Here is a 27,362-nt window from a genome sequence, read left to right as displayed (position 1 = left end):
CTTGCATGCGGAAATAACCATCAACCCAGATCTAGGCACAGGTGAAGGGTTCATTAGCTTGGAGGCGTCCCATGGTATTTCCAGTGGCCTTGATACACACCGTTTGAAGGCCGATGATAGCAAAAATGAGTAGGTGCCAAAACCTCAAATTACAGTCGTTCAAGGAGCTGCCGCATGCGGGCCTACGGGGCTAAGGCTCATTAAATCTCCTTGAGATGGGAGCGGAAGCGAACAAAGACGGAGCGGAGCCTTCATGAGACTGCTGACGAAGTGCAGGTTTCAGCGGATCCCGCTAAGTTACTCTGCGCAATAACGTTACCAACACTGTGGATGAGACTTTGGCATCTCCGTCAATACTATTTCCAGGAACACTGAGGTAGTAAAGCGGTGAACACTTCTGCAGGTAAAGATGACATGGTCATACATGCGCATTTTCTTCCCGTTTGGTATTGCGAAGTTGACGTTGCACAGTAGCACAGATCTACCGACTCCGACCTGTCAGGCACACGAGGCAGTGCAATTCAGCCTCAGGCCACGTCAGGGTCAGCACCACGAAGCCACGCTTAAGCTTCCAAACATGCAAGTCTTACTTTGATGCGAGTGGTCTGCTTTCGTACACGGCTTGTACACCTGTGTCTTATTGGCCAGCAGCACATTCCGGTGAAGCTAAGCCCACGAAACCCGGCCGTAAGGCGCTCGCCGGTCGAACTCCGCTCCGTCGAAACATTCCCATCCAACACCACTGTCCGCTCCTTGATTCAAGCTGACAACCAATGCCTCCCCCAGTGCTGCTCCGCCGCTCCACCGTGACGCAAGGCGTTCCGGATGCGAACGAGCCAATGACTGAACGGCCTCAGCGCCACACCGGCCTTTACGGTAGGCACTAAGCCTGTCGTGGCTCGAGGCGCGAAGAGTCGGGGATTGAACTGCCCCGACGACTCGCCAAGATATCCGACTTGAAGTGCGAGCGTACGAATCGTATCGCACTTTGAGCTCTTTTGGGAAACTAGAAGGACTGTCGTCAGCCTGTACGATGTCCCCACAATTTAAGCACTGCGCATTGAAACCAGTAGAGAGCGCTGTGCTGGGACTGCACTGCCAAACACATCGATAGTTATAAGGTATCTAGATTGCCCCATATCAGTGTCACTCCATCGCAATCCAAACCAAACAGCATCTAAGAGCTCAAAAGCTTCTCTACAACATCGTCACCACTCTGAATCCGACCCTTACATCTTAGGCAACCGCCACCATGACTATCCCACCTCCCAACCCAAGCAACTGTACCGCTATCGGTGAAGTAGTTAACTGGAAGGGGGTTGACGTGGAGTGTACGATTGAGGGTACTCTCTACGGCTATGCTCCATCGCTCGGCGCAAACGCATTCTTCGCCGCCTTTTTCGGGCTTTGTTTGATCGTCCAACTCGTCCAGGGTATCCGATACAAGACATGGACGTACATGATCGCACTTTGTCTTGGATGCATCGGTGAGGGTGTCGGCTACGCCGGCAGAGTCATCATGTAAGTTACAGTTTTCTTCTGTTCCCCAACCTGGAAGTAATAGTGGCTGACTGAGTGACACAGGTACAACGACCCATTTGCTGATGCCGGCTTCATGAGCCAGATCTGCTGCCTGATCATTAGTCCCGCTTTCATCGCGGCCGGTATCTACATCACGCTCAAGCACGTCGTCATCAACTTCGGAGAGTCTTGGTCAAGGCTGCGCCCAGCGTGGTACACATACATCTTCATCTGCGGCGACCTGATCTCGCTTGTGCTTCAGGGAGCAGGAGGTGGTCTCGCCTCAGCCGGTGACCCAGGTTCCTCCACACAGGATCTCGGTACCAACCTCATGATTGCGGGTGTCATCTTCCAGGTTGTCGTGCTCATTTTCTTCGGGTACTTCCTTGCTGAGTATGCTATCCGCACGCACCGCCGCCGCGACCAGCTCTCGTTTGAGTCGATGCAGTTGTTCAACTCGAGGGCGTTCCGCTGCTTCATGTTCGCTATTGCTACTGCATACCTGGTCATTCTCATTCGATGCGTCTACCGTATCCCTGAGCTTTCCGGCGGCTGGAGGAGTGAGCTGATGCGCAACGAGATTGAGTTCATCATCCTGGAAGGTGCGATGATCGTCATCGCTGTCGGAGTGCTCACCGTCTTCCACCCTGGATACTGCTTCCCTGCGCTCGGCAACACCATTGGCAAGAACAAGAAGGCAGCTCGTGGCAAGAGCATGGACGATGGCTCGGACATGGAGATGGTTGCTGGCCGTTGAGCTATCTGGGATAGTACATCTAGAGATTCACTTTGTATTTGGGCGTTGTTTGTAAAGTAGTGCGTGGATGATAGATATATCGGTTCACACCGTAGATTTGATATTTGATGGTTTGAAACTAGCTGCATTTTGGCTGAACGCTTGAAGGGGTATTTGCAGATTATGTGTCCCGTGCTCCGTTTGATATGCTAAAGCTTGATGTGCGCCCGAACTCGACGCAAGTAGGGATCTGAAGAGTGTCGTTGTGGGTGCCCTAAGCTGGACGCAAAGATCCCACAGTCAAATCCAGCGTCATTACTCGTAGATCTCGATTTCGATTCCCTTTGTTCTCCACGCATCAATTCTTGCGAGAGCAACTTGACGCTTTCTCTCGTACCACAAATGCACTCTTGGGGTTGCATCCTCGCCCGGAATCCAAAAGTCGCTCGCGATCTGGCCGTCGCCTTGCATTGCTACTAAGATCTTCCGCATCCCCACCAGCTGTTCCATCATCTCATCCGTGACGTAACCACTCCTCTGCGGCCAGATATAGGTTCTGATCGCGCTCAGTTGTCTCTGCGATAAAGCTTCAACGAAAGATTGGAGCACCGTGCTTGTATTGATCAGAAACTCGTTATATTTGAAGATATGCAGGTCAGTCTCAGCATGTATTTGACGACACGTCGCTGTCAAATGAAGTAGCGTCGAGACTGTGTGAGGCTCAGGAGTGCCGTAGCCATGCTGCCGATAATAGTCGGCATCGATACTGTGTGAGTGATGCTGATTGTACGATATGACTTTGCCTCCAAGCGCGTATTCGTAGATACGGTTACGAACCTCACCAGGCAGACGCAGGAAGGGCGATTCTAGCTGGTTGCAGATAAAGCTGGGGAAATGTGTGAGCAGCTTTGATGTACGCTCGTAGCTCGAGGAGGCCTTACATGTCATCCATCGTCCAATTGGGTTCCTATGATGCTCAGCGCGCTGCAACTTCAAGCCAAGCGCGGGCCCAACAAGTGTCAGAGAGTGGGGTGAGTGTGCGCTCACTCGGGTGCAGTTGAGTGAAATTGGAGTTTTTGCGGGTCCCGTGCTGTGGGGCTGAGAGGGGCTAAGATCTAAGATATACGCATGCAGTACTAAAGCTACGCCCATGTATGAGTATTTTACTCACACGTGGAACTATATTTCGAGGATGGTCTTGGTTGCTTCTCTATCTCAAGACTAGAAGTGCAAGAAGAACAGCTTTTGCCTTATTTCCCTTACATGCTTAGCAGGTCTTCTCGAACCGGAACTCTGGAATGGTGAATCGTTGATTGATCGAAAAGGGTTTACTGCATCATCGAACCATCACAGTTCAAAAGCCACACATGCCGTTTCTCTTACCACTGAATAACCCCTGTCACGACCAAATATGGAGACCTAATAGGAGACTGCAATCCTACGATCTTGCGTGATCGTCAACCCAGCCACCTGAATAGTCACCAGCAACCTACCTAGGTAGGTATGCGTGATTCTTCTTGCAACGCCTGGTCACCGGAGAAGCTTCGCAACTACTACTTGAATCGTTGGTCACTCCCTTCATACCACTATTGCTTTTCTCGAAACTTGGGCGAACCTAATTTGGGTCGAAAGGCGAGCATGGTCTTAACTCCAATGGCTCTAGGACGACGGCGGCCCGCTCCCGGCGCTGGCGCTTCATCAGGCACCCGCCGCTATGCACGAGAATCCGTATTGCATGCATCGAAATAAGGTACGTCGTATGTCTCGCTAAAAATAACCGCATCGTTCGCTGTGAGAGCGAAGATTGCGGTGGCATACCTAAGTGTCACGATGTAGCTACCCAGTGTTTGCTGACCCCTTGGAAACCCCCTGATACCTCTCCACCACTCTCCCGTGGCAAGCAGCAAACATTTAGAACCTCGGAGTTGTTTTTAATACACACTTCGAAATCCAACAGCTAATTCAAGTCCCCTTGAGCTTCCCACCTGTTTCCAGAGTCATCAAGGCTCCAGGTTTATTAGATGTCGATATCAGAACAACTCAAAGCGCAGACGCCATCGGCCATCTGCCATAGCTGGAGTCATGCTCAAACCCGATGAATCACTCGTTGTACAAGTCAGCGAGCGCTTTGAACAAAGAACATCGACATACGCATCCGCTGTGTACATTCTGACATCGGCGTGAAGGACGTTCGCGATAGGCGCCATCGCTGTATAAGAACATCGATGGGCTCAACGAAGACTAGGGCATTCGAATATTCAGTCTGTCCAAATATGATTGTGGAGAGGTACGTCGAAGTACTGAGCTTTTGGCGAATCAGGATGCCAATCTCGCCTTGGGTAACAGCCTGTGTTGTAGAGATGGACATCAAGTGCTGTGATTTGACCTCGCACTGAAGTAAGGATATGTCTAAACCCTCATAATGATTATATGGCGATAGGTACCAATCACGATGTACGAAACTTCAGATGCAGACGATTCGAAGCCGATCTGCTCTCTAAGCTGGTCGCCAACGACATGATACCTTCAAGTCCCGGTACTGAACACAAACACTCATTTGACGCGCGATCCGATCTGAGAATCCGTGGTAGATCTGTATACAAAGTAGGCCGTATGGAAGCCCAGATCTGTAGTGGCGGGGGGATGACGTCAGCTGTCGTGGGGTATAACATGCTCTCATGTCCAACGTCCTCAACCTGCGCTTTCAATATGGATAACCAGACCCGGGTCTTGGTATCAAGTACTATGCGTTTCCATTATGCCTCGTTGTGATATCTTTTCTCATTCCTCTCCTTGGAGATCATCGCAAACGCTAGCAGTGAGCCATGGCAACTACCCCAAGTTTTCTAAAAGTGGAAGCCTCGGTGAAGGGCACCCCCATTGGAAATCAGGGTCCGATTACTCAAAACGTGCTGCAAGGACCAGACTGGCCAAGCTAGTCCTTCAACACTCCGTGGAGATCATGCCTCATCGCGCTGCATGGATCGGACGTGGCCGAGAGCTATCAAGAAGATCTATTGGGTATCGTCAAGGCATACGTACAGCTTTCGCAAGCTTGTTTGTTGAAGTCCCGTTGAAGACATGGTACCTGGGCAGCGAGCGACTCTCCTTGGTGGCAGAATCCTTCCTGCACTAGGTTGTGGCGTGTTTTCTCGTAGGTTCTAGCCTCTGGCAAGGTTCCGACCCTCTTCTCTTTGTATTGACATGTAAGCATACTTGCGGACCTGAAATTCAAGTAAACACGTACTGAAAACTACAACACTTTCCTATTGGCTAGGCGATCTCCTCCGGCAAACCAGCTCAGTCGGTTCTTCTTACCGAGCAATCTTTCAAAAATCTCTACCGAGACCTCCCATTTTCATTGATCAACTATGTCACAAGTTGTGGCTTTGGCTGTATTGAAGTCCTTAAGTTTGCGCGCGACGCGGCCAGCTTTCCGTTAACAACCCAAGCCCCAAGGCGACCTCGGGAACCGCCCAGACCACTTCTTGCCTTATGTCAACCCATGACGACTCTATCGCCGATCCACTTAAGCGGGGATACCTATCTTTTGAGCACACAACGAAGCCAATGGAGCATCCAGAGCGATGGAAAGCTATCGCTCCCGCTTCAGGTGAGCCAGGCGAGCAGCGCTTTGCACCTGGAAGTAAGAAGAGACGGCAAACGGTCGCTGTCGCGTGTGTGCAATGTCGCAGCGGTAAGGCTAAAGTAAGATCACGACCGAAATGGCCCCTAGAAAGAGGTAAACACTTACCTCTCCTCAGTGTGATGGCATACGCCCCAGGTGCACGCGCTGTACAGATGGCGATCTTATTTGTCAATACGATGTGGCAGAGGGCGTGTCTCGAGCCGAGCGTATGAAGCTGCTGAAGAGGGAGGGCATGTCCAGCAGGTTTGAGGAGGTTGAGCGCGTCATGAGTGTCCTACGTTCTGGCAGCGACATCGAGGCCTCAACGCTACTCGCACGGCTTAGACTTGGCGAGCGCGTGGACAATATCGCAAGGTCTTTGCCTCCGACTGCTTCCATGATGCTTGTGAGTACTCCACCAAGGTACGCCTAGGATCGCTTTCCTTTCATATCACTTCGTGCACCTAATGACCTACCCCATTAGCTTACAGGCTCAGGATTCTAGCGGTACTTCTACTAGTGGCGTGAGCCAGGATTCGATGTATCCATTGACCGACGCTACCGGGAGCCTAAAACCACGACACGATTCTAATACATCGCATACTTCGTCTTCAGAGCAACCTCCAAGTTGGGCGGCGACACCAAACTCGGCTGCCATATCCTCACGATCTACTGGAAAGAGAAAACAGTCAACAGCTCTGAGTAACGAACCAGTCGATGGCCGTCAGTTCTTGTCACTATTGTTCGACCGACAAGACTATCTCCTCGCTATTAGCGAGAGTGAAGATGAGGACGATATCTACAGCGATATGGACGGGATGCTCGACCCAAGACTGTTAGTTGAAGGAGGTCAGGGGCCAGCTGGATCGCCAGCGGATACTAGTAGGAGCCGGTTCCCCTCACCAGAAAAAGGAGAAACGATGAGGTCTATCCATGTTACCCATATTCGCAGTCGCCAGCCTATTGTCAACACCGTCCGGATACATCCAAACCTTAACCTGCGCAACCTTTTCGGCAACCTGCCTTTCTCTAGCGGTGTTCGGGCCAACAACTACCCCGAAAATGTACAGGACACACAGGTCAATAATCTCTTCTTGCCGACCTGGGCAATGATGACTGTCAATACAAGACCAGATCCAGGATCAGTGAGGTTCGCCTTTCCAGATGTACTCCAAGAAGGGGCCGCTATGATCGAGTCGGGAGCCCCGTTGGAGTACGTTATTGAAGTACATCCGAGTATAGGAGCGCTGTTCGATGAGGCGGAATTTAACAGATCTGGCAAACTTTCGAGATGGGCGGCTGGAATGGTTCATAGTATGATGCTCAAAGGTATTTGAACCTACATATATGGAGTTCATGAGGTCTTTTTAACCTTGTGATAGGAAACACGTTCACCTGCTTTGCATACATGCATGTCTTCTGGTACCTAACGCGTTGGATGATCTCCCCATCCCCGGAGACGTACGAGATGATACCAGAATGGCTACGACCGACGTAAGATACCTTCTACTGAATTGCGGAATCTGCTCATCATCGCCGACACAGACCCAACCAATTGTTCATGCCGCATATCAACACGCTCGATTACATCCCATGGCCTGCTTTCCGTGAGCTTGCTGTCCAGATACCGGCCATGCAGGAGCGTATGGAATGGCTCATGGACATGACCAATACGCTGCGCTGCGACTGGTCTTTCCCTGGCCAAGAGCCCTATCAGATTAACGATGAGACCGGGTTCTTAGACCTCTGCGCAACTGGAAAGGTACGTTTGTAGAATTGATGGATGTGCAGGGTTATCGTGTTGCTTCAAGATGCGCAAGATCCCATCACAACCATCTTGCATTGGGAAGACTTCAACGCTGATAGCTACTCAGGAATCTATGCGCGACCTATCGAACTGGTCCGTCGGACCCTCTTTTCGAGGTTATGTCAGTAACGCCGATTCATACGTTCGTATCAGAGTGGAGGAATTTTAAAAACCGATCCCAGCGATCGGGATCTCAGCCGAGACGACCCAACACGGTTGAGATCGACGGAAATGCTACATGCAAGGTGAGGGCTGTGCCGCACCAGCTTGATCAAAGCACGCGAGCAGAAGGAGTGTACGTGGCACAAGAAGCAAACACGAAGCCGAGATACTTTCACGGTTGCCAACATATTACAAGGAAACGAGCAATACATGGTCGAGCGAATAATTTGAGTACATTCAACAATACCCTGCGAGAGTAGTTTACAGTAGACAATGCATCACGTATGACAGATCAAGCATAACATATCGAACATAACAGATCGAACAGCAATAGATGATACACTTCGACAAGCAAAAGAAGAAAAATCTCACACTTGCGCCGTCATCGAAAACAAATGTCGCCACCATGAGCCTGCGGCAATCACGCCCGACTGACTGACAGCCTCAGCCTATACAGACAGCAACATGACTCGCCCACGGCAGTGCAACACCCGTCATCGACACATCACATCCGAGTCGCCCCCGTAAACGCCCAACGCCCTCTGCCAAACAACAGCCCATGTGCTTTGCCCAACCCTAGCGTGAGCACTGGAGATTGCCGGTACTTTAAGATGACGCTGATTGGTTGAGGGCTTTTCCTCCGAGAACGCTAGTGCGCCAGGTCGGTGAGGGTCGGTGCTGGGCGCTAGTGGGGGCGGTCTTCATGGCTGCGCCGCTGCCGTGCGACTACCTACGTGCATATTAAGGGAAGGTGAAGGGCGGGGCGAGTATTGTGGGAAGTTTGAGGTAGGCGATGCACAATGTCGGATCTGAAGGTGCAGCCTTGGAGTTTTAAGCTGGCGATTGCTAAATTCGTTCCTTGCCCAGAGTTTGACAGACATGGCCAGGCCAGAGGATAGGTAGCGCTCTACGGGACCGCCGGAATGTGGACCTTTGCTTTTTTCAAGTACAGACCACACATTGTGTCACGTGCTTGGTGACTCGTGCTTACGGGTTACTTGATGGCACCCCACGTAGCCGAGAGATAGCTCTTCATACTTATACATATATTCATGAGATCCACAGATCCTCACACATTGTCAGGGCGGGACCCCCGAGAAGCAGTTACGAATGGAGGAGACTCGTACCAGCATAGGTCACAAGCAAGACGTAGCAAATAATTGAACACAGTTGAAATTGAGTATATACAGGAAATCTCCAGAGTGCAACCCACTCTATCTACACGAACCACCGTCTAGTACGACTCGAGAAAGCTAGCCCTCTTCGCAGCGCGGTTGGCGTTCTTCGCGTCGCGGCGGACAACCGGGAAAGCAGCACGACGCGCGCTGCCCGCTGTGCACTGGCTGTAGTAGTCGTTCTGCTTGGTGCAGGTAAAGCCCTGGACACACGTCGTCGGGCCGTCGTAGCCAATGCCGCCGCAGCGACCGTAGGCCTCTACGGTAGCGGCAGCGGGGGACGAAGCGGTAGGAGGGGTTGCCGGGGCAGTCTCGGCAGGCGAGGCAGGGGCGGAGGCAGCAGGGGCGGAAGGCGCAGCGGACTCGACGGGGGCGGCGCTGGGGACGGCGGGCGAACCGGTGCCGATGGGAGCAGCGGAAGGCGCAGCGGGAGAGCCAGTACCGACGGGAACAGCGGGGGTGGCCTCGACGGATGCAACGGCGCTGGTAGCCTGAGCGACGGTGCTGGATGCGGGTGTGGCAGGTGTGGCGGGCGCGGTTGCGTTGCTGCCACCAAGAGCAAGGATGCGCTCAGCAGCGGCCTCAGCGGCGACCATGACGATGGCCTGGGTGTTGCCGGTAGGCAGATCGGCGTGGAAGGAAGCATCGACAACGAAGAGGTTGTCAGTACCGTAAACCTTGGTGTTGGTGTCGACAACGACACCAGCGTCACCCTTGGTGCCGACCTTGGCGGTTCCGACGTAGTGGCTGCCGGTCTTGTAGTCCTTGATCAGATCAGCGGCGGTGACGTTGGTGACGCCAGTGGGGGCGATGATGCTGAGGGTGGAGTTGGCAGCGCTGGTCATCTTGATAAGACGGTCCATCATCATGGTAACGGCCTCGGTGTCCTCCTCAGAGGTCATGTGGGGGTTGGTGATGAACTCAGTGGCTCCGGCAGCGTTGATACCGAGCGAACCGACAGACTGAGAGCCGTGGGTGATGTAGATCTTCATCTGGATAGTGTTGTCGGAAGGTCCGTTGCAGGTACCCTGGAAGAACACCTCGTTGCCCTTGGAGGTGGTGACGGAAGTCCACCAGTTGAGACGCTGGCCAGACTGAGCGAGGATACCGGAGCCCTTGGCGAAAAGATCCATATCGGTCTGGTCAGGCTCAGTAAGGACAGTCGATGCGGTGGAGGACATGTTGGTGCTGGTCGTGAACTTGACGGTGAAGATGGGGTGATCCTTGATCTCAGCACCGACCGGAAGGTCAATCCAGTCGGCCTCGGCAGGGAGAGTCACACCGCTCGTTCCGGACTGAACAGTCTTGAGCTGATCAGCAGGGCCGATGCCGGAGTTGAACAGGAGGCGAGGAGTGGACATGGCACCGGCAGCGAGGAGAACGCTGCCACCAGCGTTGACGTTGTAGATAACGCGCTTGCCATCAGCAGTCTCGACCTCCATACCAGAGATGGATGAGCCCTCACGGACAGCACGAATGACCTTGGTGTTCAGCATCAGCTTGAAGTTATCAAGCTTCTCGGCAAGGGGCAGGTAAGTCCTGACGGGTCCAGAGCGGAGACCGTTGGCGACGTTCCAGGGAGGGTGGCCGAAAACATCGGTCTTGGAGTTGGGGTCCTTGATGAAGTCGGTGTCAGCCCAGCCCTGAGCGGCGAAGAACTTGGAGAGAACATCATAGGCCTCGTCGTTGTAGCGCTTGCCGTCCTCACTGCCGTAGGTCTGTCCAGGGTTGCGTTCCCAAACGCGGTCAGCAGCAGCGGAAACATCGGAAGACTTCCAGCCTGTGGGCCACTTGTCATCCCAATCCTGGTCGCGGGGCTTGACGAACATCATAGCGTTGACACTGGTACCGCCACCGAGCAGGCAGCCAGCCATGTCGGCGGTGTCATCGCAGTAAGCGGGAGTGCCGACATCTTTGAGGTAGTAACCGTAGCCAGGAACATCGTACATGGAGACAGTCTCGTTCCAGGGCATGTTCTCGGTGTAGCCAGTGAATCCATAAGAGGGGCCACCACGCTCGATGAGAAGGACAGAAGCGCCGCTCTCGGCAATCCTCTGGGCAGCAATGATACCGGCAGGACCGGCACCGGCAACGATGTAGTCGTAAGTTGCGTTGGCAACAGTGGCTGTGGTGTTTCCAGCGATAGGTGTAGCAGGCGCAGTTGAGTTACCGCCACCAATGGGTGCGGATCCGGAGCCAGTGCTTCCCTCGACGGCCATGGCCGCCCAGGTGTCGTACTTGGCGCTGGTGGCGTTGGTCATGGGCAGACCAAAGGCACCGAAACCAGTGTGCAAGTTCAAGGCAGCAGAAGCTGATGTGGAGTCAGTGAGAGGGGTGGACGAGAAAGCCCACCCGACAACGTTGGTGCTGGGGGCATCGTAGATGACCAGGCCAGTCTTGGGATCAGTGCTGATGCAGTTCTTGCAGAGGAAGGTGTACGAGAAGGCTGTGTCGTTGACGTATGTGCCGTCGGGGATGGGGTTCATGGTGAAGTCGCCGGTGGCAACTGCAGGGTTGGAGTAGCCAGTCGCCAGCCTGAAAGACGAGACGACCTCGCCCGCGTTGGGGTATGCAACGACGAGCAAGTTGCCGGTCATGGACTGACCCATGCTGAAACCAGCCCAACCGCCATCATTGGTGATGGGTGCCTGGATCTGAGCAATGAAGTCGGTGGTAGGGTTCTCAGGAAGAGCAATACCGAGGTGGTAGCCGGTACGGGCATCAATGTAACCGCGGAAATCGATACCGGTCTTGGGGTCAGTGTAGGGAACCGAAACCTGCGCAACGGTTTGTAGCGCAAACAGCGCTGTGGAGATGATGAAAGAACGTGCCATTTTGATGACTTGGTGTGAGTTGAAGAAAAGAGTGTGTTGTGAAGGCACGGCCTACAAAAGAATGACAAAGCCGTCAAGGCTGTAAAAAGGAATCAATGAAAGAATGAACGAAGGTCAAGTTGGTGAGTAACCTCCAAGGGCGCAACGAGGTGTTATGTATCGACAGAATCCACGCCATGGCGGGCCCTCAATCTACTGTTCCAAGGATTGAATCCTTCCGCCAACGATGTCCCAAGGACAAGCTCACGGTGCAGGCTCGTGAGGACGGCATCCCGGCTTCTAGACAATGCAATCCAGGAACGTGGTTCTGCAGTGACGCTACGGATGTCAAAACCGTTCAACGGAGCCGACACCAGCGCGGGAAATTAATTAACAGCCACGCACGCGGCTGAAACTTTTATGGGGATGGGAAATGCTTAGCCCCGTAATGCTGAATGTGGTTCCTGTAATTCGTGCTCGGCAGTTGTTCGGGTCGGCAAAGTGTTTCGGATGTCAATGCGGATCCTGTCCGTTTTGACTCGTTTCGTTTGATGCGCACAGGCGAGTCACGCGCCGCAGGAGAGATTCACCCTGGCAATCTCGTGAGCTGCGAAAACACTGATTGAAACATCCATGACCTCAACGCTTCACCTATCCCAGGCCATGTCCGGCGTCTTGAGAGTGGAGTGCTGCAATGCACTCGATAGTCGATGTACGCAGCCCCCTGGAAACGGCAAGGCGGAACTCGAGTACACGCAAGGGGGCTGAAGAGATGAGTTGAAGGTAGACCACTGTCAGGATTCTCAAGAAGAGATAAGACAGGTCCCGTCGCCCCAGTCAAGGTCCACAACAGCGCATTGCAAAGCGCGCGGCTACTATAATCTCCTGGCGATGGAAGATGACAGCGGGCCACAAGAGTAGGTGCTCAATAGGTTGAGATGACACTTCATTGTGTTCGTCTGAACAGCGAACTGTGCAGGCAGCGATGGTCATGACATGCAAATATGAGGTGGGTATCGTCATGACTTAGATGTATTGAACTGCTGCTTGACTCAGTATAAGAGAACGGAGGATGATAAAAAGTCAACGGAAGGGCCGAATTCACGTGGCTCTCGCGGGAGTGTGTGCACGTGCAGAGGCATGATCATGCCTAGGTATGAGCGGACCCCTTGGTCTCTCACCAAAAGGATTACTGATAGAAGGCTGACGGACAGCGTGAAGTTGTTACCATATAACGATGTTGGCGGTCGAGTCGAGCATTCGGTTGCGACAGGCGAGGAGCCAAAAGGTGGGGAAGTTGCCAACCTCGGCCCGTCAAGTTGACCTGGAGCTCCACGACATGGAGTGCATATCAAGGTCAGACGAGCGACAATTGCTTCCTCTGTAAATATATCCAAGCGGCGACGACTAATATCTCAAAATGGCACCCAAGAACAATGTACCAGCATACGTGCTTGGTGTTGGACTCACCAAGTTCATCAAGCCACGCCAGACGCGTGCTTACCCAGAGATGGGATACGAAGCAGGCGTGAAGGCAATGCTAGATGCCCAGATCAATTATGACGATGTAGAGACGGGCGTGGCATGTTATTGCTACGGAGACACGACAAGCGGACAGAGAATCTTCTACCAGTTCGGCATGAGCACGTAGGTCGTTGGCTTGACTGAGACAAACATCAGCTGACAACGCGTAGCATACCCATCTACAATACCAACAACGCCTGCGCCACAGGCTCAACCGGTTTGCAACTTGCTCGCACACTCATCAAGAATGGCGCGATCGATTGCGCACTAGTGGTTGGATTCGAGCAGATGCAGCCCGGCTCGATCAAGTCAGCGTGGAGTGATCGACCCTCGCCCATGGGCCTGTCCATGCGAATGATGGCAGACACGCGTGGCGTTGATAAGTCTCCCCCCAACGCCCAGTACTTCGCCAACGCCGGAAAAGAGTACATGGAGAAACACGGCGCTGAGGCGCGCGACTTCGCCGAGATTGCACGGATATCGCATTTGCACAGCCAGAAGAACCCGTACGCGCAGTTCAGAGACGTGTACACGTTGGAGCAGATCGAGAACTCGCCGATGATCCACTACCCCCTGACAAAACTTCAATGCAGCCCGACCAGCGATGGTGCGGGCGCGGCTGTGATTGTCAGCCAGAAGTTCCTAGATGCGCGTCCGCACCTAAAGAGTCAGGCTATTCTGATGGCAGGTCAGAGTCTTCTCACCGACTCGCCCCAACTCTACTCCAAGTCGTCCATGGATCTTGTTGGCTACGACATGACCAAGCGCGCCGCACAAGCCGCCTTGGCAGAAGCTGGAGTGAGCCCTAAAGACGTCAAGGTGTCAGAATTGCATGACTGCTTCTCCGCGAACGAGCTCATTCTGCTCGAAGGCCTGGGTTTTAGTGAGCCGGGCAAGGCGCATCTGATGGTGCGTAATGGTGACATTACGTTCGGCGGCAAAGGGCCTGTTGTGAATCCCTCTGGCGGTCTGATCAGCAAGGGGCATCCCCTCGGCGCGACGGGGCTGGCGCAGTGCGCAGAGCTGACCTGGCAGCTGCGAGGCTGGGCAAACAACAGACTCGCTGATGCACCCGACGTGGCGCTGCAGCACAATCTGGGGCTGGGCGGAGCGGTAGTCGTCACAGTGTACAAGCGTGCTGACGGGCAAAAGGCGGTTTCGATGAGCGACGAGGAGGTGAAGCGAGTAAGCCAGTTCGATTACAATCCTGCTGTTGAGGCGCGGTATGTCACGAAGGAGGAAGGGGAGAAGGTCAGGTCCAAGACGGTGCGGAGCGAGTATGCACTCGGCGACACGCTGGAGAAGATCCAGAGTCGGTTGTGAGAGCGAGGTCTGTTTGAGTGATTGATGGAGGATGGACTGTTTACCCAAACCTGCAGAATACGACAGGGCAGATGCATTATCCTATAAGTTGTTGAAGAAATTGGATGATTTGACTGTCGATGGGCCTAGAAGAGTGAACACGCTAGTAGTACCAACCGAGATGGCCGGGAAGCACCTTGCCTCCAACACGAGTGCCGCCCTCACGCCACTGAACATCTTCAAAACAGTACCACCGGACTCACAACACCAGCAGCAGTACATTCAATGCACATGCCTTCAGGACTGTAGCCGATCATGCATGCACGGCACTCTCGGGCTCCGCAATAAGCACACTTACCTAGAATGGACAATTCGCTGTTAAACACTCAACGCGACGCACATCAGTATTCGGCCATGCTGTAGTCTACATGCCGACTTAGTTCAAAGAAACGACATTGAAGAGCTAATTAACGACGTGCGCTGCGATCTACCCAGTTGTAACGCGAGACGTTACGACACGGGCACTGAATAGCAGTTTATCATGCACTACCGTTCTCAACAGCACCGTCACCACATCACGGCGCCGCGACTCAAGGGTGAGAGGTGAGAAGCAGACTGATAACGACACTCTTCGCATGCAGCCATGTCTTGATAATTCTACTATCGTCATTGATCAAAGACACGCGGCAAGGCGCTACATATTGTCAACCACGTTCACACTACATCTCACGTACAACCACAGCCCCATATCTGCCGCAAAGACACGAAACGAGCGTAGACAACATCCATCTACACCTAGGATTACCGTGCGTTCTGTGCGTCACACACAACCTGCACTCTACAGCGCCTCCGCAATCCGGCCCTAGTGTGGTGGCAGTAGACTGCGCTGGGCCTGTATAGGGGTTTGTGCTGGCCGCGCCGCAACTGACGTCCAAGATCGTCAGGTCTGCTTACCCATCTGAAGTCTCCGCGGCGATGCCAAGGCCTCTTATTCGAGTGCGGTTATAGTGCTGACTGTAGATCAATATTCAGTGCTTGCTGTGCGATGCTCGTACTTCGCCAATGCGGAGTTCCACCCTTGGTAATGTACAAGCCAGGAACACCAAATAAGCAGCTCGAATGTCTCGCGAGTGTCAACAGCGTTATACAGGCAGCTGAAAGGTAAATCTAAACTGGGTTACAACTATGGATTATCAGCCCTGCCAACAACCGATTAAAACATGGACCACCACAGCAGGACACCACATCTCCAGAGCTGTATCGCCAACTGCGGATTTCCGGACCCCCCACCTTGGGCGCCCTGCATATCAAGCTGACTGCAGGACATGGCAGTGCGACGACAATGATTCGCTCATGCACAAAGGTGCCTCCATAAAGCACCCCCCATGTCCTCCCACCGGTTATCGTCGCGCAAAACCCACCATGCCTTCCCCAAGCCCTCGATGGCTTCTCGCGCTCCTTGTCCCCGTACTTCCAGCCATGTGGATCAGAAATGACACCAGCTTTCAGTCCACGCTTAGCAAGAATGCAACACTCCTCCATCCCAATACGCCCGCCTTCGCCGCCGCGACCCAACGCTGGAGCGCCGTCGACGCGCCCTCGTATAGCGTCATCGTGCAAGTTGCGACCGAGGCCGATGTGCAGAAGACCGTGAGCGCCTGACTAGTACCGAGGATCCGCGCTGCTAATACGCGTGGGTAGATCAAGCACGCGAACCGCGCGAACAAGCCCTTCCTCGCCATCTCCGGGGGCCATGGACAGACTACTAGTGTTGGGGGCATGCGGGACGGCATTGGAATCTCGCTCGCGCAGCTTGACCGCATCTCCATCGCCATCGACGGTCACTCTGTTACCATCGGCGGCGGCGTCCAGAACGACGACTTGATCGCTGCGCTGGCGGCGCGCGGCAAGCAAACAGTAACCACAGGATGCGATTGCGTGGGAATTATTGCACCAGTGCTCGGCGGCGGGCACGGGTGGCTGCAGGGCCGGTACGGGCTTTTGGCAGACCAGCTGCTGGCGGCGCGGATGGTGCTTGCGAACGGGACCGCGGTGAATGTGTCGGAAGACGAAAATCCGGACCTGCTCTGGGCGCTTCGGGGCGCGGGGCACAACTTCGGTGTCGTAACCAAGGCGCAGCTCAGGATCTACGATACCGGGCCTGAAGGCGGGGAGTGGACGGCCAGCGGCTTCGTCTTCACACAAGACAGGCTCGAGGCGCTGTTTGCCGTTGCGAACGGGCTTCTCGACGATCCAAAGAGACCGGACACACTGACGTATTACTTCGTCGCCATGTTCGACCCCACTGTCGATGAACACCACGTACGTCCCCCAGACACCAGACATATACCCCGCTAACACTCCCAGCCCATCCTCACAGCCTGGGTGATGTACGAAGGCCGCTCGATCCCCGATGCCTACACCGCCCCCCTGCACGCCCTCCACCCCATCAGCGTAAAAACAACAACCTCCTCCCTCGCCAACCTCAACATCCACCTAGGCGCAACCCGCGACGGACCCGCATGCAGCAAAGGCTTCGCGCGCGCCCTCTCCCCCGTGTCGCTGCTCAAATACAACATCCCCGCCCTCCGCGCCGCATTCACCATCTTCGGCGCCCTACCCGCCGCCCTCCACGCCGGATCCGTGTTCTTCTTCGAATCGTACCCGACGGGCGCCGTCCGCGCGGTGCCCGAGAACAGCACCGCGTACCCGGACCGCGCGGGCGCGCTGCTGGTCTCGCCGCTGCTGGGCTATGCGGTAGGCGAGGGAGCCGCGCATGAGGAGCTTAAGGCCGTGGCGGCGCAGGCGATGACGCGCATCCGCGACGTCCTGGTCACGGGCAGCGGGGCGCCGCTGGTGGCGTATGTGAACTACGCGCGCGGGGATGAGAGTGTGGAGGATGTGTATGGGGCGGGGTGGCGGGTTGAGCGGCTGAGGGCGTTGAAGAGGGAGGTGGATCCCGAGGGGAGGTTTGGGTGGTATGCGCCGATTTCTTGATGCTGGGGTAGGGGAGTGGTGTGTTGGCGGGGTGGGGGCGAGACTGGATCGAGTGGGTTCTACGGGCTGCGCAACCCAGGGTACTTGATAGAAGCGAGACACGGTGTACATAAGATGTCGATGCTCAACCTTCAATCATTTCCATGGGCCCACAATACTGTCCCTACCGATCAGCCTGTCAAGAGCTAACAAAACGTCTAAGAACTATTAGGGCATCGGTCGACCTGAGCGCTGTGGATGTGTATATGCTCTGGTTTGGTGTGGCGTTGAGCTGAGTTGAGTTGAGTTGACTTGACTTGACTTGACTTGACTCGACTTGATTCGACTCGACATGCCCCAGCCCACCTCCATCTCCTCCCTCTCCCTACCCTTCAAAACGCACCCTCCCACCGTGGAGCACAAGCCTCAATCATCCACCACCGAACACCGAACACCCGTCTATGCAGAACCACCAACCGACGAGCGGCAGCTACGACCCATCATCAATTATAAGCCATGGCCATCGAGCAGCAACTGCCGTGGCGCCTGTGTAAGACCGTGCAGTTAGAGATGTACATTGCGAAGACGGGATATGGTATATGTGTATATGTGGACTACGGCTACGACTATGGAAGTACAGTGCCGTCGGCCTTGCGTCCGGCCTGCGCTTACAGTTACGCCTACGCCTACACCTACGACTACGCCTACGCCTACGCCTACGCCCACGCCTGCCTACGCCTGCCTACACTACCTACAGCGACGAAAGAACGAAACACTCATTCGACTCCCCCCTTAAGCCCCCAAACGCCGAAAAAAACAGAAAGAAAAAAATATAGCAGACCTGGTATCTCAACCTCAACAATTTACACTCTGAAACGCCATTACCCTCGAAAACGCCCATTGCACAGAAAAACCGAATAACCGAAAAATCAAAAACCGAAAAACCCACTCTTCTCCCATCCACACCGCCCACGCCCACGCCCACGCCGACAAACCTTCCAACACCATGCCATGAACACTCACTCTGCACCTCTCTCTCCCTCTGAATTCAAGCTCTCCCTCCAAATCCAAGCTCTCCCTCCAACTTCAAATTCTCCTTCCAAATCCAAGCTCTCCCTGCAAATCCACGCTCTCCCTGCAAATTCACACCCTCCCCCCACAAACCCTCCCCAGCCCCTCAACCCCCCTCTCACACACCCCAACATGCCACGGCACCCCCCAACCCCCCCTCACCCCCCTCAGCCGCCCCAGCAACCCCAAGCCCCTAAACTGCTGCAGAATCTCCTTCAGGAGATTCTCCGCCGTCGCGCGCGTCTGCGGCGTGGGCGTCCACATGAGACTACTCGTGTGGTGGGCCTGCGGATTGGCCTGCGGGGTACCCTGGGGGTTACCCTGGGATTGCGGTGTAGCGCCGGGGAGCGTGTCCGCGGCGCCGGGGGTGGGCGGGAAGGGACTGGAGGGCGGACGCGACGAGCCGACGGCGCCGATCCAGAGGATATTGACTGCGAGGGCGCGGGGCCCGGGGGCGCGGGTGTGCGGCGCGGGGCCGCGTTTTACAAGCAGCCCGGAGATGAGGGCCGGGCTGAAGTGGTTGGTAGAGTGCGAGTTGTGCAGGCGGTGCGCGAGGATGACGCCCCAGGTCTCGTCGGTGATGTCGACGAGGCGCGCGTCCGGGTCCTGGGTTGGGTCGGTGGGGGGCTCGGCGGAGGGGGTGGCGGCGGGGGTGAGGCCGAGGGAGGGGTCGGGGGAGACGCCGGGGGTGGCGGTGGGGGTGTCGGGGTTGGCTTGGGCCGAGGCCGGGGGTGTGGGGATGAGTTTGTAGGGGGGCTGGGTGTCGACGGTGAGGAGCGTGATGAAGAGATTGAGGGACGTCGGGCACGAAATCAAATACACCCATGTCTCGAGTTCGTCCCGGTCCATGACCCCGGCGCGCGCGATGCACACCCGCCAGTGCACTTTCCTCGCCTGCAGGATCGAGACGGTTGTCGTCCATATCTCCTTTGCCAGCTCGTTGAACGGGCGTGTCCCGAGGTGGTACGTGCTCGTGGCCTGGCTCTTCCCGCAGCTGTCCGTCCACGCCGCAGTCAGCCACGTGCCATCCAGACTTATCGCGTAGGCGAGGTGCATGTATGAGTTTTCCCTCAGCAGATCCTGTGGCGGATCGGACTGCAGCTTGAACGGGACATTGCGCGGAATGGGCTCTTCGAGCTGGAACGCCGGAGCCGAGGCGATTGGCAGCGGCGTCTTGTCCTCGGGCTCCGCGCTGGGCGGGCTGCGGTTGTAGACCTCGCGCGCGAGGTCGATGTAGGTGTTGCTTGAGAGTATGACGGGGTGGTCGAAGGAGGCGATGTACTTGATGGGAATGATCTGCAAGACGAGGTCCGGCTTCTGTGGCTGGCTGGGATGGACCGACCCCTGGCCGTAGGTCTGGAACAGCGTCCAAAACGAGGCGCACAGCTCCCACAGGGCGGACGGATCGTCGAAGGGGTTGATCATGTAGATGATGAAGGCGTCGACCTTGGACTCGTGCTGCTCGCGGATGTTGGCGTGCCGTGCGGACAGGACCTTTCCGAGTTGGATGCAGGTATTACGCAGCGCCTTGTACACAGCACGAGGAGCCGCAGGCGAGGGGATCTTACAAGGCACCAGCCCGTTCTCGTACTCGCTCACAGTCTCCACTCGCGTGTGGGTTCCGAGCTTGCAGCTGTCGTAGGCGAGCTGCATGTGGAGAAGGAAGCTTTCCAAGCACGGCCTGAGCGAGTCACTGTGGGGGTAGACACAGAATGCGACGACATTCTTCGGCCCGTTGACGGGGGCCAGCCCGAGCGGTTCCCAAAACGCAATGGCAGGGGGCAACAGATCCCAGGGGGTTTCTCCGCGCCGGACTCGGATGAATGGCGGGTTGATGAGGTACATCTGGCTGCCAGGCACGGGCGGTGGCTCGTTCGGCTTCCGGGCGGGCGCCCTCTGTCCCTTTGCGTGCGCTGATATGTCGGGGAATACATCGTTCACTGCGGCCAAGGCGGGCAGCGTGCAATCGACAGCTTTTGGAAACACGCTCTTGATGACCGCCGCCCAGCGCAGCTCCGTTGAACTGCGAGCATGTTGTGATGTTTTTAGCGCGTCCTCGCCTAGAATATCGAGGGTCGCCGAAATGACCTGCTCGGTAACCATTTGCGCGACATTGACGTTGTCCGACCCGCTCATATGCTTGTCCTCGGGCATGTCGAACGTCTGGTCGGGCTGAGAGGTGGGTGTGTCGGGAACCTGGCCGACAGGGTGCGGGAAGAGCGGCATGCTGTAGCGTGCGCCAGCCGACGGCCGTTCTATGGGTGGAGAGAGCTTCACCAAAGACCAGTCCCAGCTGCTGGACTCGAACGTGAGGAGCGAGCTGTCGTCGAGCTGCAGGTTCTGAAGCTCGAGCAGGTCCCCGCCAAACGACTCGGCAAACGAGGTCACAGACATAGGTGTGGCATTCCCATCCGTTGGTAGCTTCCTCTTTGCCGGAACGAGGGGGCCGCCGGTGAAGGGTGTTGAGACTGGAGGTGAAGCCTGCTCGTCGTCTTCATCAGACACATCAGAGCTCACGCACTCAGACTCTGATTCCGAGTCCGAATCATCGACACCTTGAATGGAGGGTGTAATCCTGGGGAGATTGTTGGCAGACGCAACTGCAGCCGCGTACCGGAGCTTGGTCAGCAGGGGGACGTCTCGCAAGCTCTTTGGCCGGGTCGGTCCCGCTGCGGAGGGGGCTTGGCCTGCTTCGTCTGCATGCACACCGTAGCGTCCATCTTGATACTTGGCGTCGGCGGCGCTCATCTTGCGGCTGAACGACAACGGGCCAAAGGCGCTGCTTCGTCGGAGTTCGGTCTGTGCTTGTGGTATGTCAACGGTCAGAGCCTTTTTTGGCGAAGCTTTGAGGGCCTGTCGTATTGTGACCGGACTTAGTGGAGGTGTGGGCGCTTTCTCCAACGGCTGCTCGTGGACTTGAGTGTCCGGGTCGGCGTGTGGCTTGACGTCGTGATCAATAACAGACGATACTTCTTCTTCTGTCTTTTGCGGCGTTTCTATAGGCGGCTGGCTGGATGCAGAAAGCATCTTCTCCAGCGCGGCTAAATGGTCAAGGCCGTCTTCCTGATCGTCTGCCTTGACAGCTGGTTCCTCCTTTTCCACGATTGGGGGCGCTTCCATCTTTGTGTCAGCGGGAGGCGGAGCGTCGGCCATGTCCACGTCTCCGTCGTTTGGCCCGTCGAAAAAGTCAAAGTCGTCTTCTCCAACAGCGTTCTCTTCGTATCCATCGTCCATGTCGTCTCCAAACAAATCATCGTTGTTGGATGCGGCGAAGTTTTCGCTGTCGGTCGCGTGCGCTGGGGAGGTTGCAGGCTGCTGCGGCGTCTCTGCTGGTGCGGACAGGTTGATGGCAGGGTTGGTACCGCCGGGCGCGAGGATGACGTTGGAAGGCGCGCACGTGACGCCTGTGGTGTCGCTGGTGAAGATGGAGGCGCCGGGTGCAACGCCGTCTGGAGGGGTTGGGTAGACGCCGCTGACTGGCTGCAACTCGCCGTAGGTGCCTATGCGCGTGTTCAGCGGCGAGGAGGGAAAGAGACCCGGGACCTCTTCTTTGCGGTGCAGAGCATCTTCCTTTGCCTTTTTGGCTTTGCGGAGGTTGTCTGCGGCTCTGTCCCGCTCCGTCTTTCCCGCGAACCAGTCCTGAGCGACGTCATAGGGATCTCTGAAGCCGGCCGAGTCGTTGCCCTCGAACCACTGCAGAACACTCTCGGGGGTGCCAATTTTGCTGGACGCATCTCCAGGCGCAGCTACATCCGAGGTTTTGTGGTAGTAGCACAACGCGCGGGGCCATAGCACGTCCTGCTCTGAGCACACGAGGAATGAGCTGGCTGCTGCTGGCTGGGTGTTGAGCGCGGTCCGGAGCCTGACCCAGGCACTGGCATCAGCAAGATTGGGCAGATGGTAGCCCTTCCACGCCAACCACCGTTTGACAGTGCTCTTCCATTTTTCTACGCTCTGCTCCAGGTTGCTTCTCCTGGATCGTTTCCGTCGACGGAGGCCAGTGTCGTCTAGCAGAAAGTGCAAGGGGTCGTCAAAGGTCATGATCCTGCCGAGGGCGCCGTTCGGGGCAACTCGCACAATGCTGCCGACGAGCTGCTTGAGGTCGACATCAGACGCGACGTCGTCGAGACTGTGTATGTCGTTGCTGGGCTCGGTGAAGGTCGACACGACAAGGGTGCCGGAGCTGGCCCAGTGCACGTCGATGCTGGTGAGCCAGTGGGGGCTGGGAGAGTCGAGGCGGTCGCGGGGCTGGGAGACGGGCTTGGAGACGAAGGTGCGGTAGTTGAGCGAGGTCACGGCGCAGGTTTTGACGAGCTCCCGGGTGACGAGGGCGATGACGGACGAGATGAATAGGTCATAGACGGCAAAGCAGTCCAGGGTCGGCTGCTCGGGCGCGCTGGGCTGGCCCGGCGGCGAGCGTCCATTCGCGGCGGCAGCTTTGTTCTGGGCGGCGGTCAGGGCGGCGTAGGAGGCGGCGGTGGGGTAGCGGGCGGATAGCGGCGGACGGGCGAATTCGAGGGCCTTGGTGAAGCCTGCTTGCTCGCCTGGTTGGTCAGCGCTGGCGTCTCACAGCCATGTCAGCACTCACGCTGGATCAGATAGCCGTCGACGGCGGGCAGGTCGGGCGGCGGCGCGCCAGCCTGGTCGGCGGTGGTCGGGGCAAACAGCCACAGCCACGGGCGGGCGGCGTCACGTGCGACGAACAGCTGGCGGTCGCGCAGGGCAGCCTCGACGGCGCGCGTGTCCTCATCGGAGCTCCCGTCGCGCGGCGGGGCGGACTGGGGGTTGCGGGCGACGGAGACGGCTTGGTATGCGACGGCTTCAAAGTCTCCCTGAGTGCTGTCAGCAGGCGGCGGGGCAGGCGGGCGGCGCAGGGCACGCACGATGACTTGCGCATTGGTGGAGCAGGTCTTGAGAAATTCCATTAGACGGTTGGCAGGTCCTATGGAACTCTCCGGTGATGATCGCGTCGGGGATGGCGCAGGACGGCGTGCAGCTTCATCAACTCCACGGCTTCGGGACGGCGCAGACGGGCGGGACGGCGCAGGCTGGGTCAACGGCGCATGGCCGCGGGCGGTGGACGGGGCGGGGTGGGTGCGAGAGGTGCGAGAGGTGCGAGGGCTAACAGCTGCATGCTATGGCCGCGTCGTCGATGGCTGCATGTCGGAGCACGCGCAGCCGCGGCCGATGGTGCAATACGGGCGGAGAGCGCGGAGGCAGCTCGGCGCAGTCACGACAGCGGTGCGGGAGAGCGAGCAGCAGGACGCGACGGCTGCAGGCTGTCTCTGGCCGGGGTCTGGGACAACGCGAGCGGGCGGGCGTGGTGTTGGTGCTGGCCCAGGTGGTCGTCGCCGCTACGGCAGCCAGCCTCGTTCGGCAAGTGTGGGCCCTCCCGGCTGCTGGGATTGCTGCTGGGTCCTGCTGGGCCAACGGGCGTTATCGATAACACAACTTTTTGTCTTCAACCCGACGTCTGCTCTGCCTCGACCGCCCGCCCGACTGCCACGATGAAGATCACCAACGGCGCGGTGCCCGTGTACACCATCAGCGGCAGCGAGGCGCGCCCGCTGCCCGAATGGCTGGTGCGCCGGCGCAAGCGCAGCCTCAAGAACGACGCCGAGTTCGCCAACCGCGTCGAGCTGCTGCAGGACTTTGGCTTCGAGGAGGCCAGCCAGTGCGTGCGCGTGAGCCCCGACGGCGACTGGGTCATGTCCACGGGCACGTACAAGCCGCAGATCCACGCCCACTACCTGCCGCACCTGTCGCTGTCCTTCGCCCGCCACACCAACACCCTCAACGAGACCTTCCGCATCCTGTCCGCCGACTACACCAAGAGCGTGCACCTGCAGGCCGACCGCGTCATCGAGTTCCACACGGGCGGCGGCGTGCACCACACCACCCGCATCCCGCGCTACGGCCGCGACCTGGTCTACGATGCCCGCGCCGCCGAGTGCCTGGTGCCCGCCGTGGGCGTCAACACGGCCGGCATGGGCGAGGCCTTCCGCCTGAACCTCGAGGTCGGCCGCTTCATGCGCAGCTACGAGATCGACGTGGGCGGCGACGACGCCCTGGCCGCCCCCGGCTCGCTGCAGGGCGGCATCGAGGCCGGCGCCGTCAACACGGCCGCCCTCGCCGAGGACAGCCACAACCTGCTCGCCTTTGGCACGTCGCTGGGCACCGTCGAGTTCTGGGACTCGCGCTCGCGCAACCGCGTCGGCATCCTGTCCGCCCCGCAGGACGCCTTCGAGGGCCGCGCCGACGTCACCGCCCTCACCTTCCCGCGCTCCGGCCTGAACCTCGCCGTCGGCAACTCCAACGGCCTGATTCACCTGTACGACCTGCGCTCGCCCACCCCGCTGCTGAAGAAGGACCAGGGCTACGGCTTTGCCATCAAGAACATCATCTACCTCGAGAACAGCGCCTCCTCGCGCGCCCAGGTCTCCGAGCCCAAGATCCTCACCGCTGACAAGCGCATCATCAAGATCTGGGACCCGCAGACCGGCACCCCGTGGACCTCGGTCGAGCCCGCCGTCGACCTGAACCACGTCGAGTGGGTCAAGGACAGCGGCATGCTGCTGACCGCCAACGAGGGCAAGCAGCAGCACTCGTTCTTCATCCCCCAGCTCGGCCCGGCCCCCAAGTGGTGCGCCTTCCTCGACAACATCGTCGAGGAGATGGCCGAGGACCCCACCGACCCCAGCGCCTTTGGGACTGGCTCCTCCGGCGACGTCTACGACAACTTCAAGTTCCTCACCCCCGCCCAGCTCAAGACCCTCAGCCTCGACCACCTCATCGGCACCACCAACCTGCTGCGCCCCTACATGCACGGATACTTTGTCGCCCAGAAGCTGTACGAAGAGGCCAAGCTCATCTCCAACCCCGACATGTGGCAGGAGCAGCGCCAAAAGTCCATCGCCGACAAGATCAACAAGGAGCGCGAGTCGCGCATCCGCGGCAACAAAAAGGTCGCCGTCAAGGTCAACCAGGCCCTGGCCGCCAAGATGCAGGCCAAGGAGGACGAGAAAGAGCGCCGCCGCGCCAAACGCGTCCTCAAGAACGGCGGCGACGACGCCATGCCCGCCCCCGCCGTCGCCCCGGCCGCCGCCCCCGACAAACCCGCCGGCCTCCTCGCCGACTCGCGTTTCGCCCGCCTCTTCGAAGACGAGGACTTCCAGGTCGACGAGACCTCGCACGAGTTCCGCGCCATCAACCCGAGTACTACCACGACCACCATCCCCAAGGGCCTCACCGCCGCCGAAGCCGAGGCCCTCGACTCCGCCGCCTCCAACTCGGACTCGGACGCCGACTCGGACGCCTCCGCCGACGCCCCCGCCCGCCCCGTCCGCAAGGCCCCAGCCACGGACCGCATCTCCTCCGCCTCGTACCGCAAAGCCGGCCACAACAACCCCATGCAGATGCAGATCTCGACCTCGACAACCCCCAAGCGCGCGCCCAAAGCCGATAAATCCTTCGGCTCGCGCGTCTCCAAGCTGCAGACGCGCGCGCCCGCCAAGACCTCCACCACCGTCGTCGGCGAGCGCGAGATCACGTTTGCGCCTGAGGGCAAGAAGAAGAGGGTTGAGGATAAGGGGACGAGGCATGATCGCCGGAAGGAGAATAAGATTCGGAGTGCGAGTGGGAATGCTTTTAGGGGGATGTAGGGATGTAAATAAAATACTGGACTGGGGATGTGGGGAAGTAAAAGTGTATTGTGGAGTTTTGTGGATATATAGATAGAGCAGGAGTAGGCGTTAATGATACCCATCGCACCGCACCGCACCGCTTCCCAGCGCCTTCCAAGCCCCTCACTGGAAGAATCAGAACCAATGTACGTCACACACTACCCAACCCGTCATCGCCAGTCTCCGCAGCGAGTCTGTGTGCATAGGCCCTGTACGTTTACTGCCTCCTCAGCTCGTTACCCCGTTGCGGCTCTTCAGGCCCCAAACGCTAGAGACCCGGAAGCTGGGAGCTGGGAGCTGGGAGGTGAGTCTAAGCAAGCAGGCTACAAGCAGGCTACAAGCAGGCTACAAGCAGGCTACAAGCAGGCTACAAGCAGGCTACAAGGACTAAGTATGAGACGTGGATGTGCTGGTGGAGATGTGCTGTTAGAGATATGCTATTAGCTACAAGACCCAAGCTCCAACACCCAACCAACCCCCCATCTACTCCCAGCACACGCATACTAAACCCCTAACAACTACCCATGCCTTGTAAAAGAATGTACTAAGGCATAATAGCTAAGATACTGTTACTACACATTCTAGAGTGGATCTAGATGTAGATGTAGTATAGGGGGACATAAAGTGCCCTTTTCACATCTATAGCGGATCAAACAGTGCCTCGCAGCATCTCCCGAGCGTAATTAGGATGCTCCCAATGGGGCAAAGGAAGAAGGGGGCTCTTGAGCAGAGCATCAAGACAGCAGCGGTCTCTCCAATCCCTGCAGGGGCAGCAGACGGGAACCCGCAGCTCAACCAAACGGTCCGGTGGACACAACATGCAAGCCTCCCCTCTGAAGCAAACATTTCATGACCCGCACTGACACGCTGATGTTGCCTTTCGCCATACACGCATAGCCAGAATATCTGTCTTGTGTACCTAGGTATATAAAGCCCTCGCCGCCGGGCTACTTGATTGTATCCAA

The 27,362-nt window shown here is 57.1% G+C and overlaps 8 protein-coding genes across 8 annotated transcripts; 5 read left to right on the top strand and 3 right to left on the bottom strand.

Moving 5' to 3' along the window:
* The first annotated feature begins 1,031 nt into the window (after positions 1 to 1,031).
* C7974DRAFT_180980 (RTA1 like protein-domain-containing protein) lies at positions 1,032 to 2,425 on the top strand. Its single transcript, XM_046136352.1, has 2 exons — positions 1,032 to 1,521; positions 1,585 to 2,425. Exons 1-2 carry the CDS (start codon positions 1,253 to 1,255, stop codon positions 2,276 to 2,278), a joined length of 963 nt encoding a protein of 320 aa, XP_045996859.1. The 5' UTR covers positions 1,032 to 1,252; the 3' UTR covers positions 2,279 to 2,425.
* Positions 2,388 to 3,398, bottom strand: C7974DRAFT_393824 (uncharacterized protein). The gene is made up of 2 exons (XM_046141817.1): positions 3,199 to 3,398; positions 2,388 to 3,143 (listed from the first exon to the last, which is right to left on the bottom strand). Exons 1-2 carry the CDS (start codon positions 3,207 to 3,209, stop codon positions 2,573 to 2,575), a joined length of 582 nt encoding a protein of 193 aa, XP_045996858.1. The 5' UTR covers positions 3,210 to 3,398; the 3' UTR covers positions 2,388 to 2,572.
* A 2,203-nt stretch (positions 3,399 to 5,601) lies between these two features.
* C7974DRAFT_180923 (uncharacterized protein) lies at positions 5,602 to 8,182 on the top strand. Its single transcript, XM_046136351.1, has 6 exons — positions 5,602 to 5,965; positions 6,022 to 6,308; positions 6,370 to 7,214; positions 7,268 to 7,379; positions 7,431 to 7,647; positions 7,760 to 8,182. The coding sequence occupies exons 1-6, from the start codon at positions 5,753 to 5,755 to the stop codon at positions 7,859 to 7,861; spliced, it is 1,776 nt and encodes a 591-aa protein (XP_045996857.1). The 5' UTR covers positions 5,602 to 5,752; the 3' UTR covers positions 7,862 to 8,182.
* Positions 8,183 to 8,904: 722 nt separating this feature from the next.
* Positions 8,905 to 11,863, bottom strand: C7974DRAFT_335430 (choline dehydrogenase; the record flags this gene model as incomplete). The annotated part of the gene is made up of 1 exon (XM_046139174.1): positions 8,905 to 11,863. One exon carries the CDS (start codon positions 11,861 to 11,863, stop codon positions 9,089 to 9,091), a length of 2,775 nt encoding a protein of 924 aa, XP_045996856.1. The 3' UTR covers positions 8,905 to 9,088.
* Positions 11,864 to 13,097: 1,234 nt separating this feature from the next.
* C7974DRAFT_180901 (thiolase-like protein) lies at positions 13,098 to 14,802 on the top strand. The gene is made up of 2 exons (XM_046136350.1): positions 13,098 to 13,489; positions 13,537 to 14,802. The coding sequence occupies exons 1-2, from the start codon at positions 13,263 to 13,265 to the stop codon at positions 14,687 to 14,689; spliced, it is 1,380 nt and encodes a 459-aa protein (XP_045996855.1). The 5' UTR covers positions 13,098 to 13,262; the 3' UTR covers positions 14,690 to 14,802.
* A 910-nt stretch (positions 14,803 to 15,712) lies between these two features.
* C7974DRAFT_393811 (uncharacterized protein) lies at positions 15,713 to 17,937 on the top strand. The gene is made up of 3 exons (XM_046141816.1): positions 15,713 to 16,318; positions 16,370 to 16,990; positions 17,036 to 17,937. The coding sequence occupies exons 1-3, from the start codon at positions 15,854 to 15,856 to the stop codon at positions 17,663 to 17,665; spliced, it is 1,716 nt and encodes a 571-aa protein (XP_045996854.1). The 5' UTR covers positions 15,713 to 15,853; the 3' UTR covers positions 17,666 to 17,937.
* An 850-nt stretch (positions 17,938 to 18,787) lies between these two features.
* C7974DRAFT_412911 (mediator complex subunit 13 C-terminal-domain-containing protein) lies at positions 18,788 to 23,640 on the bottom strand (the record flags this gene model as incomplete). Its single annotated transcript, XM_046143687.1, has 3 exons — positions 18,788 to 23,259; positions 23,304 to 23,547; positions 23,599 to 23,640. The coding sequence occupies 3 exons, from the start codon at positions 23,638 to 23,640 to the stop codon at positions 18,788 to 18,790; spliced, it is 4,758 nt and encodes a 1,585-aa protein (XP_045996853.1).
* Positions 23,641 to 24,178: 538 nt separating this feature from the next.
* Positions 24,179 to 26,697, top strand: C7974DRAFT_358670 (WD40-repeat-containing domain protein). The gene is made up of 2 exons (XM_046139647.1): positions 24,179 to 26,543; positions 26,630 to 26,697. The coding sequence occupies exon 1, from the start codon at positions 24,223 to 24,225 to the stop codon at positions 26,374 to 26,376; it is 2,154 nt and encodes a 717-aa protein (XP_045996852.1). The 5' UTR covers positions 24,179 to 24,222; the 3' UTR covers positions 26,377 to 26,543; positions 26,630 to 26,697.
* Positions 26,698 to 27,362: the final 665 nt, after the last annotated feature.

Source organism: Boeremia exigua (genome assembly GCF_020726555.1).
Source record: "Boeremia exigua strain MPI-SDFR-AT-0100 chromosome Unknown C7974scaffold_6, whole genome shotgun sequence".
Taxonomy (NCBI): domain Eukaryota; kingdom Fungi; phylum Ascomycota; class Dothideomycetes; order Pleosporales; family Didymellaceae; genus Boeremia; species Boeremia exigua.
This window is presented reverse-complemented; position numbering and strand designations above follow the sequence as displayed.

Excerpts from the sequence above, each read along its gene's own strand:
- C7974DRAFT_180980 (XM_046136352.1), top strand. The coding sequence starts at position 1,253 with ATGACTATCCCACCTCCCAACCCAAGCAACTGTACCGCTATCGGTGAA. Across the intron at positions 1,522-1,584 it reads TACGCCGGCAGAGTCATCAT|GTACAACGACCCATTTGCTG; the intron begins GTAAGTTACAGT and ends TGAGTGACACAG.
- C7974DRAFT_180923 (XM_046136351.1), top strand. The coding sequence starts at position 5,753 with ATGTCAACCCATGACGACTCTATCGCCGATCCACTTAAGCGGGGATAC. Across the intron at positions 5,966-6,021 it reads GTCGCAGCGGTAAGGCTAAA|TGTGATGGCATACGCCCCAG; the intron begins GTAAGATCACGA and ends ACCTCTCCTCAG. Across the intron at positions 6,309-6,369 it reads CTTGTGAGTACTCCACCAAG|CTTACAGGCTCAGGATTCTA; the intron begins GTACGCCTAGGA and ends CTACCCCATTAG.
- C7974DRAFT_180901 (XM_046136350.1), top strand. The coding sequence starts at position 13,263 with ATGGCACCCAAGAACAATGTACCAGCATACGTGCTTGGTGTTGGACTC. Across the intron at positions 13,490-13,536 it reads TACCAGTTCGGCATGAGCAC|CATACCCATCTACAATACCA; the intron begins GTAGGTCGTTGG and ends GACAACGCGTAG.
- C7974DRAFT_393811 (XM_046141816.1), top strand. The coding sequence starts at position 15,854 with ATGGATTATCAGCCCTGCCAACAACCGATTAAAACATGGACCACCACA. Across the intron at positions 16,319-16,369 it reads AGGCCGATGTGCAGAAGACC|ATCAAGCACGCGAACCGCGC; the intron begins GTGAGCGCCTGA and ends ACGCGTGGGTAG. Across the intron at positions 16,991-17,035 it reads CCACTGTCGATGAACACCAC|CCCATCCTCACAGCCTGGGT; the intron begins GTACGTCCCCCA and ends TAACACTCCCAG.
- C7974DRAFT_358670 (XM_046139647.1), top strand. The coding sequence starts at position 24,223 with ATGAAGATCACCAACGGCGCGGTGCCCGTGTACACCATCAGCGGCAGC.